At 45.1% G+C, this 17,801-nt stretch overlaps 2 protein-coding genes across 3 annotated transcripts in view; both read right to left on the bottom strand.

The window, feature by feature from the left end:
- LOC140916446 (protocadherin beta-16) overlaps nucleotides 1-12,253 on the bottom strand; it is a 26,206-nt gene extending 13,953 nt beyond the window's left edge. The window contains exon 1 of one of the 2 annotated variants that reach the window (XM_078854040.1): nucleotides 9,642-12,253. In XM_078854040.1, the coding sequence (XP_078710166.1) occupies nucleotides 9,642-12,119 (2,478 nt within the window). In that variant the 5' untranslated portion in view covers nucleotides 12,120-12,253. Of the gene's footprint in view, nucleotides 1-4,431; nucleotides 7,037-9,641 lie in introns of those variants that run through there. The other variant, XM_078854039.1, reaches the window with a different exon arrangement.
- On the bottom strand, nucleotides 12,204-17,801 carry LOC140916445 (protocadherin beta-16-like). Its single transcript, XM_073358092.2, is given in 4 exon segments — nucleotides 12,204-12,337; nucleotides 13,216-13,300; nucleotides 15,195-15,860; nucleotides 15,862-17,801. Coding segments are annotated over 4 exon segments (2,640 nt in total). The 5' UTR covers nucleotides 17,617-17,801.

Here is a 17,801-nt window from a genome sequence, read left to right as displayed (position 1 = left end):
TTCCTGTCATAGCATTATCCTCCATAATGGCAACTATGGAATCATCTATCTTCCCAACTGTGTTTCTGGTAGGCTTTATCGCCTCCACTTGACTTTCCCATCGTGTGGCACTCAGTGGTTTCAGGGTCAGAGAGGATGTTCCCAGATGTTGCTTCAAAATTTGCCATTGATGAGTTGATGCAGAGAAAAATACATAGATGCTTTGAATTACATTAAAAAATTCAGCAGCCTCACTAGAACCTGATGCTGCAACACTGACCACCAAGTTCAATGAATGAGAACCGCATGGGACAAAAAAAGCTGGAGGGTTTAACTCCCGAATCCGTGTCTACACTCCTCTGTTCTTTCCTCTCATGTTGGCATCATTATCGTAGCCCTGACCTCTCATGTCAGCTATCGCAATTCCCGTATCTTCCAACTTTTTAAGAAGCACATTTGTCATATCAGCTCCTGTAGTATCATCAATGTCAATGAATTCTACAAAATGCTCTCTGACAGTCATCATTGCAGGGACATTTTCACTAGGTTCTGTTCTTGTTACAAAACGCACCTTTAAAGTCATTTGTTCCATATGGCTGATGTCAGGTGTGCCGTCCAGAATAACAGAGTAATATCTTGCTGACTTCAGATCTGCCACAATCTTCTATTTAACTATTGTTGCCAGTAACTGTATGATCTCATTTTGAATTGTTTTTCCAAGGTAGTGGTGTGTGTACATTTCTTGGGTGGTGACTCTTGTTAGATGCTCCTGGAGTACAGCATCAAACTCAGCCATCAGCTCCACAATTTTAAGGAAGTTTCCATTGTTTGGCACATACAGCTGATCTGAAGTGCTAGGTTTTGGGTAGCAAGCATTCTCACAATGGCAATGAGCCTTTTCAGAACATTTGGCCAGTAAAGAGACCCTGATGCAATCTTCTCTTGATGTTGATCATCTATGGTGGCCTTTAACCTTAGTCTCATCTCAAGCTCTTTCCACCTACAAATGCTCTCTGGTGATTTGCTGCCTTCTCATGGCATGCCAGATTTCTAGCCAGATTTTTCCAGTCCTTTATTCCTGTAGAACCCAATGTGGCTGGAACATTAGACTGGAAGAGTTTGCAACAAAAACAGTATGCAACATTGTGGGTTTTTGAGTACATAAGCCATGGCCTCTCCACTTTGTCACCATTGGGGATTTCACGCCAGTAATGTGTTGGATGGAACCTTCTATTTTCATTGTCTTTGGGGAACATGAAGTTTTTCACTTGCTGTGGCCCATGCAGCACAGGAAGTCCCTCAGGCTACTGCTCAAGTGGGTTCATAGTCTTGGATCATCTAGACTTAAGGAATTAAACTCAGCAGCAGCTGTTTCTTGTGCCTCCACCACACTCTTCTGTGATCTACAGTTTTCTTCAGGAATATGCATGGTTACATCCATTTGAGATGGAGATATGGATGCTTCAGAAGCTGCCAGGTCACCTGCACTCTGACTAACTGGAAGATCAGGCATCTCCTCACCACTCACATCCTTACTGGGGCTGGAAGGCTCACCATGAACATTTGTGCCTATGTATCTCAGTAGAGCTCCTTTCTGCTTAGATAGAAAAGCTTCCTTTGCTTTCTTTCTTTTTCTGAATGCTGCCCCAGAGGGGCGTTTTCTTCTTTCACTCATGACTGCTGTTCTGTGCCAGCTATAGTGGCTCTGAGCACTCAGTTGAAGGGGACAAATAAGCAGGCTGGTAGCAGGGCCTGAGTGAGGGAAGATATCAGTGTCTTAAGGGCCTAACTGGCTCCTACTACTTCAGTTGACTGCCTGTTCTCCTCAAGTGGGTTCAGGGAAGCAGCAAGAAACAGGAAGCTCCCTGAGAAGCTGGTGTTAATCAGTCCAGGCTCCTGGGGGCGCTAGAGAGGTACATAAGAGGCTCCTCCTCCTCTCACTCCCTGCAGGTCCTGCTGCTTTCTGTTATTCCCTCTCACCTTTTCTCCTGCACACCTGTTATGAGAGAGAATACATATGCACCAGCAGCAGACACAATTTTCTTCACTCTGGGTCCTAGTGGCGCACCCCCACAGTCTGGCACCTAAGGCGGCCGTCTCAGTTCACCTTATGGTAAGGCCAGCCCTTCACCAATGGCTATTTGCCAGGATGGGCAGGGATGCCATACTATGTTCTGAGTGTCCCTAGCCTCTGTTTGCCAGAAACTGGGAGTGGGCGACAGGGGATGAATCGCTTAATGATTTCCTGTTCTGTTCATTCCCTCTGAAGCACCTGGTATTGACCACAGTTGGAAGACAGGATACTGGGCTAGATGGACCATTGGTCCAACACAGTATGGCTGTTTTTATGTTCTTATGTAAAAAATAATGTATAATAATAAAAATGTTTAGTACAAAAACTTCCCAAGATAAGGACCTCTTGAGATAGCAACAATGTGAGATAAGAACCTTGGGAAATAATACATTTTAAAAATCTTGGCCTAGCAGGAAATGTATAAGTTTCCCAGGCACAAACCTAGCATTCTGGCACAAAGTTACTAAAACAAACAAATGTTCTTTTAACGTGCCCCTCCTTTCTCTCTCCACTGAACCCCATTCATAATTGTTGTCCTTGGTCAGTGGAGACCCAGAGTTCACAGGTGCTTTTGCATGAGTTCACCTCTCATCCTGCATGGTAGGGGAGAGAAGGCACCTTGTTCATTCCTTCAACCACTCACCACTCACTCAGGTCACTCACTCTGTCAACTCTTGTGCATTGTGCCACCATTCAGTCCACTGCTCTGTCGCCAATGGCCCTGTGCTGCCACCTTCTGCTGCCACCTGGCACTGTGACCTCTGCAAATCGGTCTCCCAAGATTCCACCCAGCTCTCAGTGATTTCATCCCTCAGTAAGGGAACCTCACTGCTAGTGCAGGCTGAGCTGTCTCTTCCACTGAAACACTGTCCCACAGCAGGTCTGAGCACTTAGACCTGATTATCAGTGATTTCAGCTCTAGTGGTCACTTAAAAAAAAACACAAAAGACTCTCCATGTAGCCTAAAAAGCTCTATCTTTAAACAGGGGAAGGGGCAGGTCAAATGGTGCTGTGACTCTTAGGCAGAGCCCACACCACCAAGCAAAACTCCTATCCCCTCCCTTTCTCTCTCCACTGAGATCTGACATCCACACTCTCTGCTTAGTGAGTGCGGTTCAGTTGACGGTGACTAGTGCTTAATTTGTAATGAAAGATGTGTCAGAGCTCAAGCAAGTTTTTTACTTTCATAACTGATATGGCAAGCCCATAGGTTCCAGAGCTATGAACTGCCCAGACTACATGTGCCAGGGCTCAGCCCTAGCACAAATTAAGCACTTAGGTCACCCTTCTCAGGACAGATCAAGTACAGTTCTGTTGCCCTTTATTCATACAATAAAGATAACATTTCATTACCCCCACAGTCATTACTAAAGTGATTTGTAACCCAACACCAGCCAAATCTGATCACTTTGGCAACACAGCTCGTCTGCCGGATACTGAGGCAGAATAGGTGTGTTCATGTAAATACAGTCTGGCCCTGATGCCTTCCCCTCTGCATAGCCCAGCTCATCACTAGCTGTCAGGGGAGAGCTCATTCAGACCTTGCTTACAAATTATAATTTCAAATTATTAGGTTGGTCAGCATCACTGAACTGAAGGCACCAAAACTGTCATAAAAAACAATAGCTGGGTGAGGCAGCTGGTCTTTGTTCATACTTTTTAAACTTCTTATGCTTTTTCAGGTACAAGTATTTTATCATATGCTTTATATGCTTTTAAAGTGTATATTATGTTTCAATTCAAATTTCCAACCAAGGACTAAACTGGCAACACCGCATATAAATAATGACCACTGTGGAGTGGGATAATGGGGAAATTCTGGGGAGGGGTTGGGAGATCCCTCCCTTAGATACTTCTATTTTACTTTAAGGTTTCCCTGATCTCTGTCTTTTCACCTTCATGCAGTAACGCTAAAACTTGCACCTCATATAGATTACCTCCAAAAATACTACAGAAGAAGGAAGGACAAGCTCAGATTCTTTGTAACATTTCAGATTCCATGCAGAACTCGCTATCTAGGTCACATAATTCTGCTATTATTGCATTCTTGATAAATAGATAAACAATTACTTTTATAATTTTCCTTTGACACACTTCAATCTTTCTTTGCAGAGCTCAGAGAGTCTGCACACAGACAATATCACATTTTGAAGAATGGCCTTTTAGAGAGGAAAAGAGCATAACATAAAAAAAGGAATTAAGTACAAATATATTAGCCTGAACATCATACAAGTCGGAAAAAATGTATGAACTACAGAAAAAGCTCCCGAAGAAAAAACATCTCCAGAAATTTATGGAAATAATATAAGAAATTTTCATAGCAGCAGAAACATATTCAAGCAAGGTATTGATGCAAATGGAGTGAAATAGGCACTCACCTCTCTCAGAGATTCTTTCTCCTCCTTAAGCTGAGAGTTAATCTGAGAGTCAAGAACGGACCCTCCTGCAGCGCTTGGATCAGCGGTTAGAGACTGTACCAGCGGCCTCAGAAATTTAAATTCGCTTGTGCCAGACCCAGTTGTCAAGGAAACCTCATAACAATAAGATTGAGGCAGAGTCCCAGTGACGCTCGTGTCCGCAGGATTTGTGGGGAAGTTGGGCTCAAAATAAAAGTTCCTGGACGATGGAACATACCGCTCTCGGCACTGCCTTGTCTTGTATAGCCGGATGGCGATAATTGTTACCACACAAACCAGAAAAAGGAATGAAACGAAAGACAAAGAAATGACTAAATACAGGGTTAATGTGTCCTGCTGCTCCTCTTCTTGTGGTACATCCAGTAACTGCATGTAGGCGTCTGAAAACCCATCCACCAAAAGCACATTAAGCGTCGAGGTGGTGGATCTGGGCGGCTCTCCGTTGTCTCTAACCAGGACGATAAGTTTCTGTTTAACAGAGTCTGGGCTCGTTATAGGCCTGCTGGTTTTTACTTCCCCGGTTTGGAGACCCACAGCGAAGAGACCTGGGTCTGTAGCCTTGAGCAGCTGGTAGGAAAGCCAAGAATTCTGACCGGAATCTCCATCCACAGCTACCACCTTCGTCACCAGGTAACCCGCCTCCGCCGATCTGGGAACCAGGTCATTAGCGGGGGAGCTGCTGTTCTGTAGAGGGTATAAAATGAAGGGGGCGTTGTCATTTTCATCAATTATCACAACTCGGACAATGACTTCAGAGCTCAGTGGAGGGGACCCGCCATCTGCAGCTCTCACTGTAACCTGGAAATCCCTCGTTTGCTCATAATCCAGAGACTGCAGAGCGTACACATTCCCGTTTTCGGAGTTTATGGAGATGGAGGAGGAGAAGGGGAGGTCACCGATGTTGCCAGGCAACGCCGAATATGTCACTTTGGCATTCTGCTCTGTGTCCAGGTCAGCAGCATGGACAGTTCCAATCAACAGGCCCGGGTGGTTGTTCTCCTTCAGGTACATGACGTACGAACTTTCATTAAATACAGGGGGGTTGTCATTAATATCCGATAGCTGAACACGGATGATCCTCACTGAGGTGAGCCTCGGAGTCCCCCGGTCTGTGGCTGTGATGCTTATGTTATACTCAGGCACTTTCTCTCGGTCCAGGGGCTTTTGTGTAACAAGCTCGTAATAATTCTTCAGAGTCGATTTTAAAGCAAATGGGACATTGTCCTGAATGGAGCAGACCGTTCTGCCATTGTCCCCGGAGTCTCGGTCTCTCACACTGAACAGGGCCACCACTGTCTCAGGGGAGGAGTCCTCGGGTATGGTGCTGCTGAGGGACGTCAGCGTCACTTCCGGGGCGTTGTCATTCATGTCCTCGATCTCCACCAGGACTTTGCAGCGCGAAGAAAACCCCCCACCATCCGTGGCCTGAACTTCTACTTCATACATTTCTGCGTCTTCAAAATCAATTATCCCCAAAACAGTGATTTCGCCAGTGAACTGATTGAGCTGAAATAATTTGAGGACTCGCTCGGGGACCTGCCCGAATGAATAGGTGATTTCTGCATTTGGACCTTGATCCAAATCACTAGCTTCAACCTTAGTGACCAAAGTGTCCTGAGGACTATTTTCCATTAACTGCACCGTGTACACTGACTGACTAAACTGGGGGAAGTTATCGTTGGTATCAAGCACATTAACACGTATTTGGGCTGTGCCAGTTCTCTGTGGCAGGCCCCCATCAGCAGCTGTGAGAATCAGCATCAGCTGCGCCTGCTCCTCCCGATCTAATTGTTTCTCTAACACCAGCTCGGCGTATTTACTGCCGTCAGTGTCCAGGGTTTGTACCTCCAAACGGAAATGCCCATTGGGGTTGATTGCGTAGCTCTGGATGCCGTTTGTTCCTATGTCTGAATCTTGGGCCCTTTCCAAGGAGAAGCGGGTGTTTATGGGGATCAGTTCCGGCATTTTTAAAACGAATTCATTTTTAGAGAATTTAGGGTTATTGTCATTCACATCATCTATCTGCACTTCCATTCGGTACAGCTGCAGTGGATTTTCCAACACAATTTCGAATTGCAGCAAACATGGATCTCTCTGTCCGCACAGGTCCTCACGGTCTATTTTCTCCTTTATTATCACATCCCCGGAGCGCGTGTTCAGCTCAAAATATTGCTTGGTGCTTTTAGAAACCAGACGGGCACTGCGACCAGACAATTCCCCTACATCCAGTTTCAAATCCTTTGCAATATTAGCAACTAGGGACCCGCTTTTCTTCTCTTCACGCACAGAATAGTGGATCGTCTCACACGCTACCAGGGACACACACAAACATAGAAAGAAAGACACAACTTGCCTTTTCCTGGAGCGAGTCTCCATTCCGCCAGCCATTCCCGGGTCAGATCTGAAACACAGGCCTCTCTGCAAAGCTGCAGCAGCCATTCATATGTTGTGCAAGAAAGTAAACGATTTGTCCTCCAATATTGATTTTATTTGTAATTATTCCATCCGCCCTTTCCCTGTAATCCTTTGTCACCCGTTCCCGGCGCAGAGCCGTTGTCTTCTGGATTCAGAAGTCTGAGTGCGGCTTCCACTGAGGGCTGACGGAGTCCGAAAAGCTGCATTTTCAGCACCATCTTTGCTAATATCGCCACCTTGTGGCTCAGCTAAAATAGACATGCTATGTCTTATGTTCACATTTTAAACTTACTATGTGCAGTTATTAACTGCATAGCAAAGATTTCTCTCTTAAGTACATATTGTGGTTATAACATTTCACAGTAAACAGTGTGGAATACTAAGGTAGATTATTACCGATTGGAGGAGATAGAGAGTTGCAAAATTATATAATAGTCAATGTAATTGTGATCCTTCCACACCACAGTTTCTTCTCTCACATGCCAATACTTTTATTCTTCACAGCTAGCTAAGTAAAGAAGTTACTACAAGTGGATCCCCTGACCCATCTCTTCTCTTTCGTCCACGACGTTAGCGATATCCTGGAAATCTCGAAGTCCTATGGTTCCTTTGCTTATTAGGGTGCCCAAGAGAAAAACTAGGAAACCGCGGCCTAATAAACTAGAACTAACTAGTGACGGACCTACTTGTTAAGCAAACATCATATAGGGAAGTGTGGGGAAGGGATCCAGTCCTGGCTTCTACACAATGATTCGGAACAAATGTGTCTCCCATGGCAACTGGAAGAAGCAGATCAGTGTCTTTCTCCTGATTCTCTTGTTTTATATATTTTATGGTAATACAGGCCACAACAGAAACAAGTAGAACAACAAATTGAAGCCAAAGAGATAAGTAAGTATATACTCAATACCCCATCACAGTCCTATTCCGTGGTTATGTACTGAATTGCATATGCGCATATGAAAACCCACCCAATAGCAGTAAATTTAGCATCGCAGAAGTGGATTGGGGCAAGCGTCCATTGTCTTTAAGAATGACATCTAGTTTTTGCTTAAAGAAGTCTCGCTCCATAATTGGTATTGTGATTTTTGTTCCCCATTTTCACTCCGACTGTGAAGAGAGCTATATCAGTGGTCTTTAGGAATTGGTAGGAAGGACAAGAATTCTGACCAGAATCTCCATTTGCAGTCACCACCTTGGTCACAAGATAATCAGCTTTCTTGCTCTGCGAACCAGGTGATTAAATGGAGAAGTGCTGTTCTGAAGACGTAATAAAATGAAGGAGCCGTTGTCATTTTAATCAAATACTAACAACCTGGACAATGACTTGCTGCCTGCAAAAATCCTATTGATGCCATAATCAGCCACTATATCACTGCTATACATGTAATAGGGGTCTTTCACATCGGTGTTGATTGTTATGGGTTCATAAACTCCAGAAGCTGTAAATAATGGTGATTTCATAGGATTTAAGTAAACATTGCCTCTTCCTTCTACAAGACCTTCCTCTGTGAAACCCCAGCCACTGCTGGCCACTCCCATTGCAAAGCATTTGATGGAAAAATAAAACGCAGTTTACATTTCCTTAGACTGCTCTATTTTACTTTAACGTTTCCCTGATCTCCCTCATTTCACATTCGCGTAGTACCCCGGCAACTAGCATCTCAGAGATTCACTATCTGAAAGCACAGCTGAAGAAGCACAACAAATTTCAAAGATTCCTCAGAGTGTTCTGCAAGGGGCTCTATATAGGTCACATAGTTCCACTGCTATTGAGTTCTTAACAAATACATAAACAATTACTTTTCAAATTTCCGTTGAGAAGCTTCAACCTTGCTTTGCAAAGATCACAGACTCTGCACAGAGACCAGTATCACAGTTTGATAAATGTTTTTAGAGAGGAAAATAGCTTAGGAGAACATAAGGAAAAGTACTCAAGTACTAAAATATTAGCTTGAACAGCATAAAAGTGGAAAATATGAAAAAACTACAGAAAAAGATCCCTACAAAACTAACTCTAGACATTTTTGGAAGTAATCTCAGGCCTTGTCTACAGGACAGAGTTTTGTGGAAAAAAGTTATGCCACTTTAATTAAAGCCCTTTAATTAAACCTCTGTTGCATGTCCACACTATGCTTCTTGTGTCCGCAGAGCACATCCACAGTAGCAGCTCTAGCATGGGCACAGGGAGCAGTGCACTGTGCCTAGCAAGCTATCTCACTGTGCAACTGGCCTCAGGGTGCTTTGGGAAGGTTTTGCATTTCCCCATGGAGCAGGTATAGCATCACCATGCAGGTTTTAACCCCATCCTTCCACGGGCATCCTTTACTAGATTCTCAGCTGCTTTTCAACGGAAGTGTATGTGGGAGGGGAGAGCAGAAGGAGTGGGTGTGACAGGGAGTGTGTATGGGGAGAGAGACAGAGTGTGTGTTGGGCAAGAATATGTTGGCATGCTGTCTCCTGTCTCTTTAACTTCAGAGAGCAGCCTGACCAACCGTCCTGAGGCAGGAGAAGAGGGACAACCTCCCGCCCCACCATCATCAGCCACCTGCTCTGCACAGCACAGCAATCTCTCACACTCTTCCCCCACCGGCCCCCGCAGCCAGCTCTCCCGGAGTACCACTCCTTTCCTAGAACCGGAGAAAGCAGGATTCCACATTAATGGTTCTGTGACTCCCTTCTAAGTAATTTTCAGAGATGTAGAAACACATATTCAAAAAAGATATCAATGCAAATGGAGTAAAATAAGCACTCACCTCTCTCAGAGATTCTTTCTCCCCTTTCAGCTGAGAGTTAATCTGAGAATCAAGAACGGACCCTCCTGCAGCGCTTGGATCAGCGGTTAGAGACTGTACCAGCGGCCTCAGAAATTTAAATTCGCTTGTGCCAGACCCAGTTGTCAAGGAAACCTCATAACAATAAGATTGAGGCAGAGTCCCAGTGACGCTCGTGTCCGCAGGATTTGTGGGGAAGTTGGGCTCAAAATAAAAGTTCCTGGACGATGGAACATACCGCTCTCGGCACTGCCTTGTCTTGTATAGCCGGATGGCGATAATTGTTACCACACAAACCAGAAAAAGGAATGAAACGAAAGACAAAGAAATGACTAAATACAGGGTTAATGTGTCCTGCTGCTCCTCTTCTTGTGGTACATCCAGTAACTGCATGTAGGCGTCTGAAAACCCATCCACCAAAAGCACATTAAGCGTCGAGGTGGTGGATCTGGGCGGCTCTCCGTTGTCTCTAACCAGGACGATAAGTTTCTGTTTAACAGAGTCTGGGCTCGTTATAGGCCTGCTGGTTTTTACTTCCCCGGTTTGGAGACCCACAGCGAAGAGACCTGGGTCTGTAGCCTTGAGCAGCTGGTAGGAAAGCCAAGAATTCTGACCGGAATCTCCATCCACAGCTACCACCTTCGTCACCAGGTAACCCGCCTCCGCCGATCTGGGAACCAGGTCATTAGCGGGGGAGCTGCTGTTCTGTAGAGGGTATAAAATGAAGGGGGCGTTGTCATTTTCATCAATTATCACAACTCGGACAATGACTTCAGAGCTCAGTGGAGGGGACCCGCCATCTGCAGCTCTCACTGTAACCTGGAAATCCCTCGTTTGCTCATAATCCAGAGACTGCAGAGCGTACACATTCCCGTTTTCGGAGTTTATGGAGATGGAGGAGGAGAAGGGGAGGTCACCGATGTTGCCAGGCAACGCCGAATATGTCACTTTGGCATTCTGCTCTGTGTCCAGGTCAGCAGCATGGACAGTTCCAATCAACAGGCCCGGGTGGTTGTTCTCCTTCAGGTACATGACGTACGAACTTTCATTAAATACAGGGGGGTTGTCATTAATATCCGATAGCTGAACACGGATGATCCTCACTGAGGTGAGCCTCGGAGTCCCCCGGTCTGTGGCTGTGATGCTTATGTTATACTCAGGCACTTTCTCTCGGTCCAGGGGCTTTTGTGTAACAAGCTGGTAATAATTCTTCAGAGTCGATTTTAAAGCAAATGGGACATTGTCCTGAATGGAGCAGACCGTTCTGCCATTGTCCCCGGAGTCTCGGTCTCTCACACTGAACAGGGCCACCACTGTCTCAGGGGAGGAGTCCTCGGGTATGGTGCTGCTGAGGGACGTCAGCGTCACTTCCGGGGCGTTGTCATTCATGTCCTCGATCTCCACCAGGACTTTGCAGTGCGCATATAGACCCCCGCCATCCGTGGCTTGGATGTTCATCTCATAACTGCTTCTTTCTTCATAGTCAATTATCCCCAAAACAGTGATTTCTCCGGAAAATTTATTTAATTTGAATAACTTGAGGATTCTGTCAGGCACCTGCCTGAATGAATAGGTGATTTCTGCATTTGGACCTTGATCCAAATCACTAGCTTCAACCTTAGTGACCAAAGTGTCCTGCGGACTATTTTCCATTAACTGCACCGTGTACACTGACTGACTAAACTGAGGGAAGTTATCGTTGCTGTCCAGGACATTAATGCGTATTTGGGCTGTGCCAGTTCTCTGTGGCAGGCCCCCATCGGCAGCTGTGAGAATCAGCATCAGCTGCGCCTGCTCCTCCCGATCTAATTGTTTCTCTAACACCAGCTCCGCGTATTTACTGCCGTCTCCCCGGGTTTGCACATCCAGGCTGAAGTGCTCATTAGAGAGGATTGCGTAGCTCTGGATGCCGTTTGTTCCTACGTCTGAATCTTGGGCCCTTTCCAAGGGGAAGCGGCTGTTTACAGGGAGATGTTCAGGCAGCTCCAAAGGGAATTCATTTTGAGAGAATTTAGGGGAATTGTCATTCACATCATGTATCTGCACCTCCATTGGGTACAGCTGCAGTGGATTTTCCAACACAATTTCGAATTGCAGCAAACACGGGTCGCTCTGTCCGCACAGATCCTCACGGTCTATTTTCTCCTTTATTATCACATCCCCGGAGCTCGTGTTCAGCTCAAAATACTCTTTGGTGTTTTTAGAAACTAGCCGAGCACTGCGACCAGACAATTTCCCTACATCCAGTTTCAAATCCTTTGCAATATTAGCAACTAGGGACCCGCTTTTCTTCTCTTCACGCACAGAATAGCGGATCGTCTCACACGCCACCAAGGACACATACAAACATAGAAAGAAACACAGAACTTGCCTTTTCCTGGGGCGAGCCTCCATTCTGCCAGCCATTCCCGGGTCAGATCTGAAACACAGCCTCTCTGAAAAGCTGCTGCAGCCATTCATATGTTGTGCAAGAAAGTAAACGATTTGTCCTCTAATATTGACTTATTGTAATTATTCCAGCCGCCCTTTCCCTGTAATCCTTTGTCACGCGTTCCCGGCGCATAGCTGTTGCCTTCTGCATTCAGATGTCTGAGTGCAGCTTTCACTGAGTTTTGCTGGTCTCCGGGAATCTGTATTTTCAGCACCATTTTTGCCAATATCGCCACCTTGTGGCTCAGCTAAAATAAGACATTCCATGGTATTTAGATTGTAAATTTATTATGTGCTGTTAATATTATTCTGCATAGAAAAGATTTATCTTTTATGTGCAAATCGTGCTTATAACGTTTCACTGTAAGAACGGCGAGATGTTAAAGTAGATTATTACCGATTGGAGGAGGTAGAAAGTTGAAAAAAACATATAAATCATTGAATTGTTATCTTTCCACAACACATTTTCTTCACTCACATCCCAATACTTTTATTCTTCACAGCTAGCTAAGTAAACAAGTTACTAAAATTCGCTCACCTGTCCCAGCACTTCTCTTTCGGCCCACTAGCTTAGCGATATTTTGGGAATCCCTAAATCCTACGATTGCCGTGTCTACTATGGCGCTCAACAGGAAATCTAGGAAACTGCGGCCTAATAAATTAGAACTAACTAATGATCGACCAAGTGGCTAAGCAAGCATGATATATATAATTCTGGGGAAGCGATCGAGTCCTGGCATCTACAAGCAGACGTGTATCTTTCTCCTGACTTTCTTGTCTTATGTATTTTATGGCAATACTGGCCACAGCAGAAACAAGAAAAACATGAAATGAAGCCTAAGAGATTAAGTATATATTTAATATCCCAGCATGTTCCTCTTTCGTAGGTATGTCACTGTATTGCAGATACGCATCTGAAAACTCATCCACTAGCAGTATATTTAGCGTCACAATAGCAAATTGGGGAAGGTGTATATTGTCTTTAACAATGATATTTTGTTTTTGGTTAAAGGGGTCTCGCTCCGTAATTTGCATAGTGGTTTTTCCTCCCTATTTTGGAGTCCGACAGTGAAGAGACCTGGGTCTGTGGCCTTCAGCAGTTGATGGGAATGACAAGAATTCTGACCAGAATCTTCATCTACAGCCACCACCTTGATCACAAGGTAACCGGCTTCCGCCGATCTGGGAACCAGGTCATTAAATGGCAGAGGCTAGAACAACACATCTCAAAATTGTTAATTTACTGTGCCCAATTATTATCTGCATGGCAAAGATTTCTCTCTGTTAGTTACACATTGTGTTTCAAATATTTCAAGTAAGGAAGTGGTTAACCCAGGTTATTTCCCATTAAATGAGAAATAGTTATAAAGTATTAGAAAAAATAATCCGACTTGTGATACTTCCATAATCCGTTTTCCTCTCTCACCTCCCAGCACTTTTATTTTCCATAGCTAAATATGTAAAACAAGTCAATGCAATTCGCTCACCTGTGTCACCGATTCTCTTTCGTCCACGAGGTCACCTGGAAACCCACCGAAGTCTCATGATTCTCTGGCCTAGTATGGTGCTACTCAGGAAAACAAGCAAACTGCGGCTTAAGAAACGAACTAATGGGTGGTCGACCCGGTGGTTAAGCAAATATCATATATGTAGCTCTGGGGAAAGGATCCAGTTCTGTTTTCTACACAATTATACAACAAAATGGGTCTCCCGTAGCAACTGGAAGAAGCAAACATGTATCTTTCTCCTGATTTTCTTGCCTTATGTATGTTTATGCAAACACAGGCCACAGCAGAAACAAGAAAAGGAAATGAAATTGAAGCGAAACATTACTAAATATATATTTAACATGCCATCCTGCTCCTCTTCCGTAGTTACGTCACTGACCGACTGGCTCGCATATGTTCATATGAAAACACAGCAGCTAGCAGTATATTTTGCGTCGCAGCCTTTGAGTGCGGTAGGTGTCCCTGGTCTTTAACAATGGTAACTAATTTTGGCTTAATGTGGTCTCGCTCCGAAATTTAAATTTAAAGTCTCTCGGTCTTTCCTTCTCCATGTTGGAGTCCGACAGTCAAGAGACCTGGGTATGTGGCTCTAAGCAGTTCGTAGGAAAGCCAAGAATTCTGACCAGAGTCTCCATGTACCTTAGTCACAAGGTAAGTTGCCCCAGTTGCTGTGCGAACCAGGTCTTAAAGGGGAGCGGCTGTTCTGAAAACGGTGTAAAATGAAGGGTCCGTTGTCATTTTAATTAAATAATAACTTGGACAATGACTTGCTGTCTGCAAATATATTGATGCCATCAGTTGCCACTATATATGCATGTAATAGGGGTCTTTCACGTCGGTGTTGATTGTTATGGGTTCATAAACTCCAGAAGCTGTAAATTACGGTGACTTCATAGGATTTAGGTAAACATTGCCTCTTCCTTGTATAAGTACCTCCCACTGTGAAACTGCAGCCAGGGCTGGCTACTCCCATTGCAAAGGGTTTGATGGACAAATAAAGTGCAATTTACATTTCTTCAGATAGAATTATTTTACTTTAACTGCTCCCTGATCTGCGTCATTTCACATTCACACAGTAGCCCGGCAACTCGCGCCTCATATAGATTCACCGTCCGAAAACACAACTGAAGAAGCAAGGGTACACTCAGATTCTTTGTAACTTTTCAGATTCCCTAGACTCGCACCGTGCATAACATTATCTAGATCACATAATTCCGGTGCTATCATAAACAATTACATTTAAAAATTTCCTTAGACAAGCTTCAAGATTCCTTTGCAGAGATCCAAGACTCTGCACAGAGACCAGTATCACACTTTGATAAATGATCTTTTTTTCTTTTTTCGGGGGGAAGGTAAGGGGTAGGGTGGGCTGAGGTGGAGTGTGGGGGGATAGCATAGAAAACTACTTAAGTGGAATTACATTACCTTGGACATAATGCAAGTATAGAAGATGAACAATGAACTACAGAAAAAGCTCCAGACGAAAAAAAAATCTCTAGACATTTCTGCAAGTAATCTAGGTAATTTTCAGAGCAGTAGAAAAAAAAAACATATTCAACCAAAGTATTGATGCAAATGGAGTGAAATAAGCACTCACCTCTCTCAGAGATTCTTTCTCCTCCTTAAGCTGAGAGTTAATCTGAGAGTCAAGAACGGACCCTCCTGCAGCGCTGGGGTCAGCGGATAGAGATGGTACCAACGGCCTCAGAAATTTAAATTCAATCGTGCCAGACCCAGTTGTCAAGCAAACCTCATAACAATAAGATTGAGGGAGAGTCCCAATGCTTCTCGGGTCCGCAGGATTTGTGGGGAAGTTGGGCTCAAAATAAAAGTTCCTGGACGATGGAACATACCGCTCTCGGCACTGCCTTGTCTTGTATAGCCGGATGGCGATAATTGTTACCACACAAACCAGAAAAAGGAATGAAACGAAAGACAAAGAAATGACTAAATACAGGGTTAATGTGTCCTGCTGCTCCTCTTCTTGTGGTACATCCAGTAACTGCATGTAGGCGTCTGAAAACCCATCCACCAGAAGCATATTAAGCGTCGAGGTGGTGGATCTGGGCGGCTCTCCGTTGTCTCTAACCAGGACGATAAGTTTCTGTTTAACAGAGTCTGGGCTCGTTATAGGCCTGCTGGTTTTTACTTCCCCGGTTTGGAGACCCACAGCGAAGAGACCTGGGTCTGTAGCCTTGAGCAGCTGGTAGGAAAGCCAAGAATTCTGACCAGAATCTCCATCCACAGCTACCACCTTTTAACCTTTTCACCAGGTAACCCGCCTCCGCCGATCTGGGAACCAGATCATTAGCGGGGGAGCTGCTGTTCTGTAGAGGGTATAAAATGAAGGGGGCGTTGTCATTTTCATCAATTATCACAACTCGGACAATGACTTCAGAGCTCAGTGGAGGGGACCCGCCATCTGCAGCTCTCACTGTAACCTGGAAATCCCTCGTTTGCTCATAATCCAGAGACTGCAGAGCGTACACATTCCCGTTTTCGGAGTTTATGGAGATGGAGGAGGAGAAGGGGAGGTCACCGATGTTGCCAGGCAACGCCGAATATGTCACTTTGGCATTCTGCTCTGTGTCCAGGTCAGCAGCATGGACAGTTCCAATCAACAGGTTGTTCTCCTTCAGGTACATGACGTACGAACTTTCATTAAATACAGGGGGGTTGTCATTAATATCCGATAGCTGAACACGGATGATCCTCACTGAGGTGAGCCTCGGAGTCCCCCGGTCTGTGGCTGTGATGCTTATGTTATACTCAGGCACTTTCTCTCGGTCCAGGGGCTTTTGTGTAACAAGCTCGTAATAATTCTTCAGAGTTGATTTTAAAGCAAATGGGACATTGTCCTGAATGGAGCAGACCGTTCTGCCATTGTCCCCGGAGTCTCGGTCTCTCACACTGAACAGGGCCACCACTGTCTCAGGGGAGGAGTCCTCGGGTATGGTGCTGCTGAGGGACGTCAGCGTCACTTCCGGGGCGTTGTCATTCATGTCCTCGATCTCCACCAGGACTTTGCAGTGCGCATATAGACCCCCGCCATCCGTGGCTTGGATGTTCATCTCATAACTGCTTCTTTCTTCATAGTCAATTATCCCCAAAACAGTGATTTCTCCGGAAAATTGATTTAATTTGAATAACTTGAGGATTCTGTCAGGCACCTGCCTGAATGAATAGGTGATTTCTGCATTTGGACCTTGATCCAAATCACTAGCTTCAACCTTAGTGACCAAAGTGTCCTGCGGACTATTTTCCATTAACTGCACCGTGTACACTGACTGACTAAACTGAGGGAAGTTATCGTTGCTGTCCAGGACATTAATGCGTATTTGGGCTGTGCCAGTTCTCTGTGGCAGGCCCCCATCGGCAGCTGTGAGAATCAGCATCAGCTGCGCCTGCTCCTCCCGATCTAATTGTTTCTCTAACACCAGCTCCGCGTATTTACTGCCGTCTCCCCGGGTTTGCACATCCAGGCTGAAGTGCTCATTAGAGAGGATTGCGTAGCTCTGGATGCCGTTTGTTCCTACGTCTGAATCTTGGGCCCTTTCCAAGGGGAAGCGGCTGTTTACAGGGAGATGTTCAGGCAGCTCCAAAGGGAATTCATTTTGAGAGAATTTAGGGGAATTGTCATTCACATCATGTATCTGCACCTCCATTGGGTACAGCTGCAGTGGATTTTCCAACACAATTTCGAATTGCAGCAAACACGGGTCGCTCTGTCCGCACAGATCCTCACGGTCTATTTTCTCCTTTATTATCACATCCCCGGAGCGCGTGTTCAGCTCAAAATATTGCTTGGTGCTTTTAGAAACTAGCCGAGCACTGCGACCAGACAATTCCCCTACATCTAGTTTCAAATCCTTTGCAACATTAGCAACTAGGGACCCGCTTTTCTTCTCTTCACGCACAGAATAGCGGATCGTCTCACAAGCCACCAGGGACACACACAAACATAGAAAGAAAGACAGAACTTGCCTTTTCCTGGGGCGAGTCTCCATTCCGCCAGCCATTCCCGGGTCAGATCTGAAACACAGGCCTGTCTGCAAAGCTGCTATATGTTGTGCTAGAGGAAAAACGATTTGTCCTCCAGTATTGTTTTTATTTGTAATTATTCCATCCGCCCTTTCCCTATTTTTTGTCACCCGCTCCCAGCGCAGAGCCGTTGTCGTCTGGATTCAGATGTCTGAGTGCAACT

This window comes from Lepidochelys kempii, chromosome 8 (assembly GCF_965140285.1).
Source record: "Lepidochelys kempii isolate rLepKem1 chromosome 8, rLepKem1.hap1, whole genome shotgun sequence".
Taxonomy (NCBI): Eukaryota; Metazoa; Chordata; order Testudines; family Cheloniidae; genus Lepidochelys; species Lepidochelys kempii.
The sequence above is the reverse complement of the archived record's forward strand: the minus strand, read 5'-3'. Positions and strand labels throughout refer to the sequence as shown.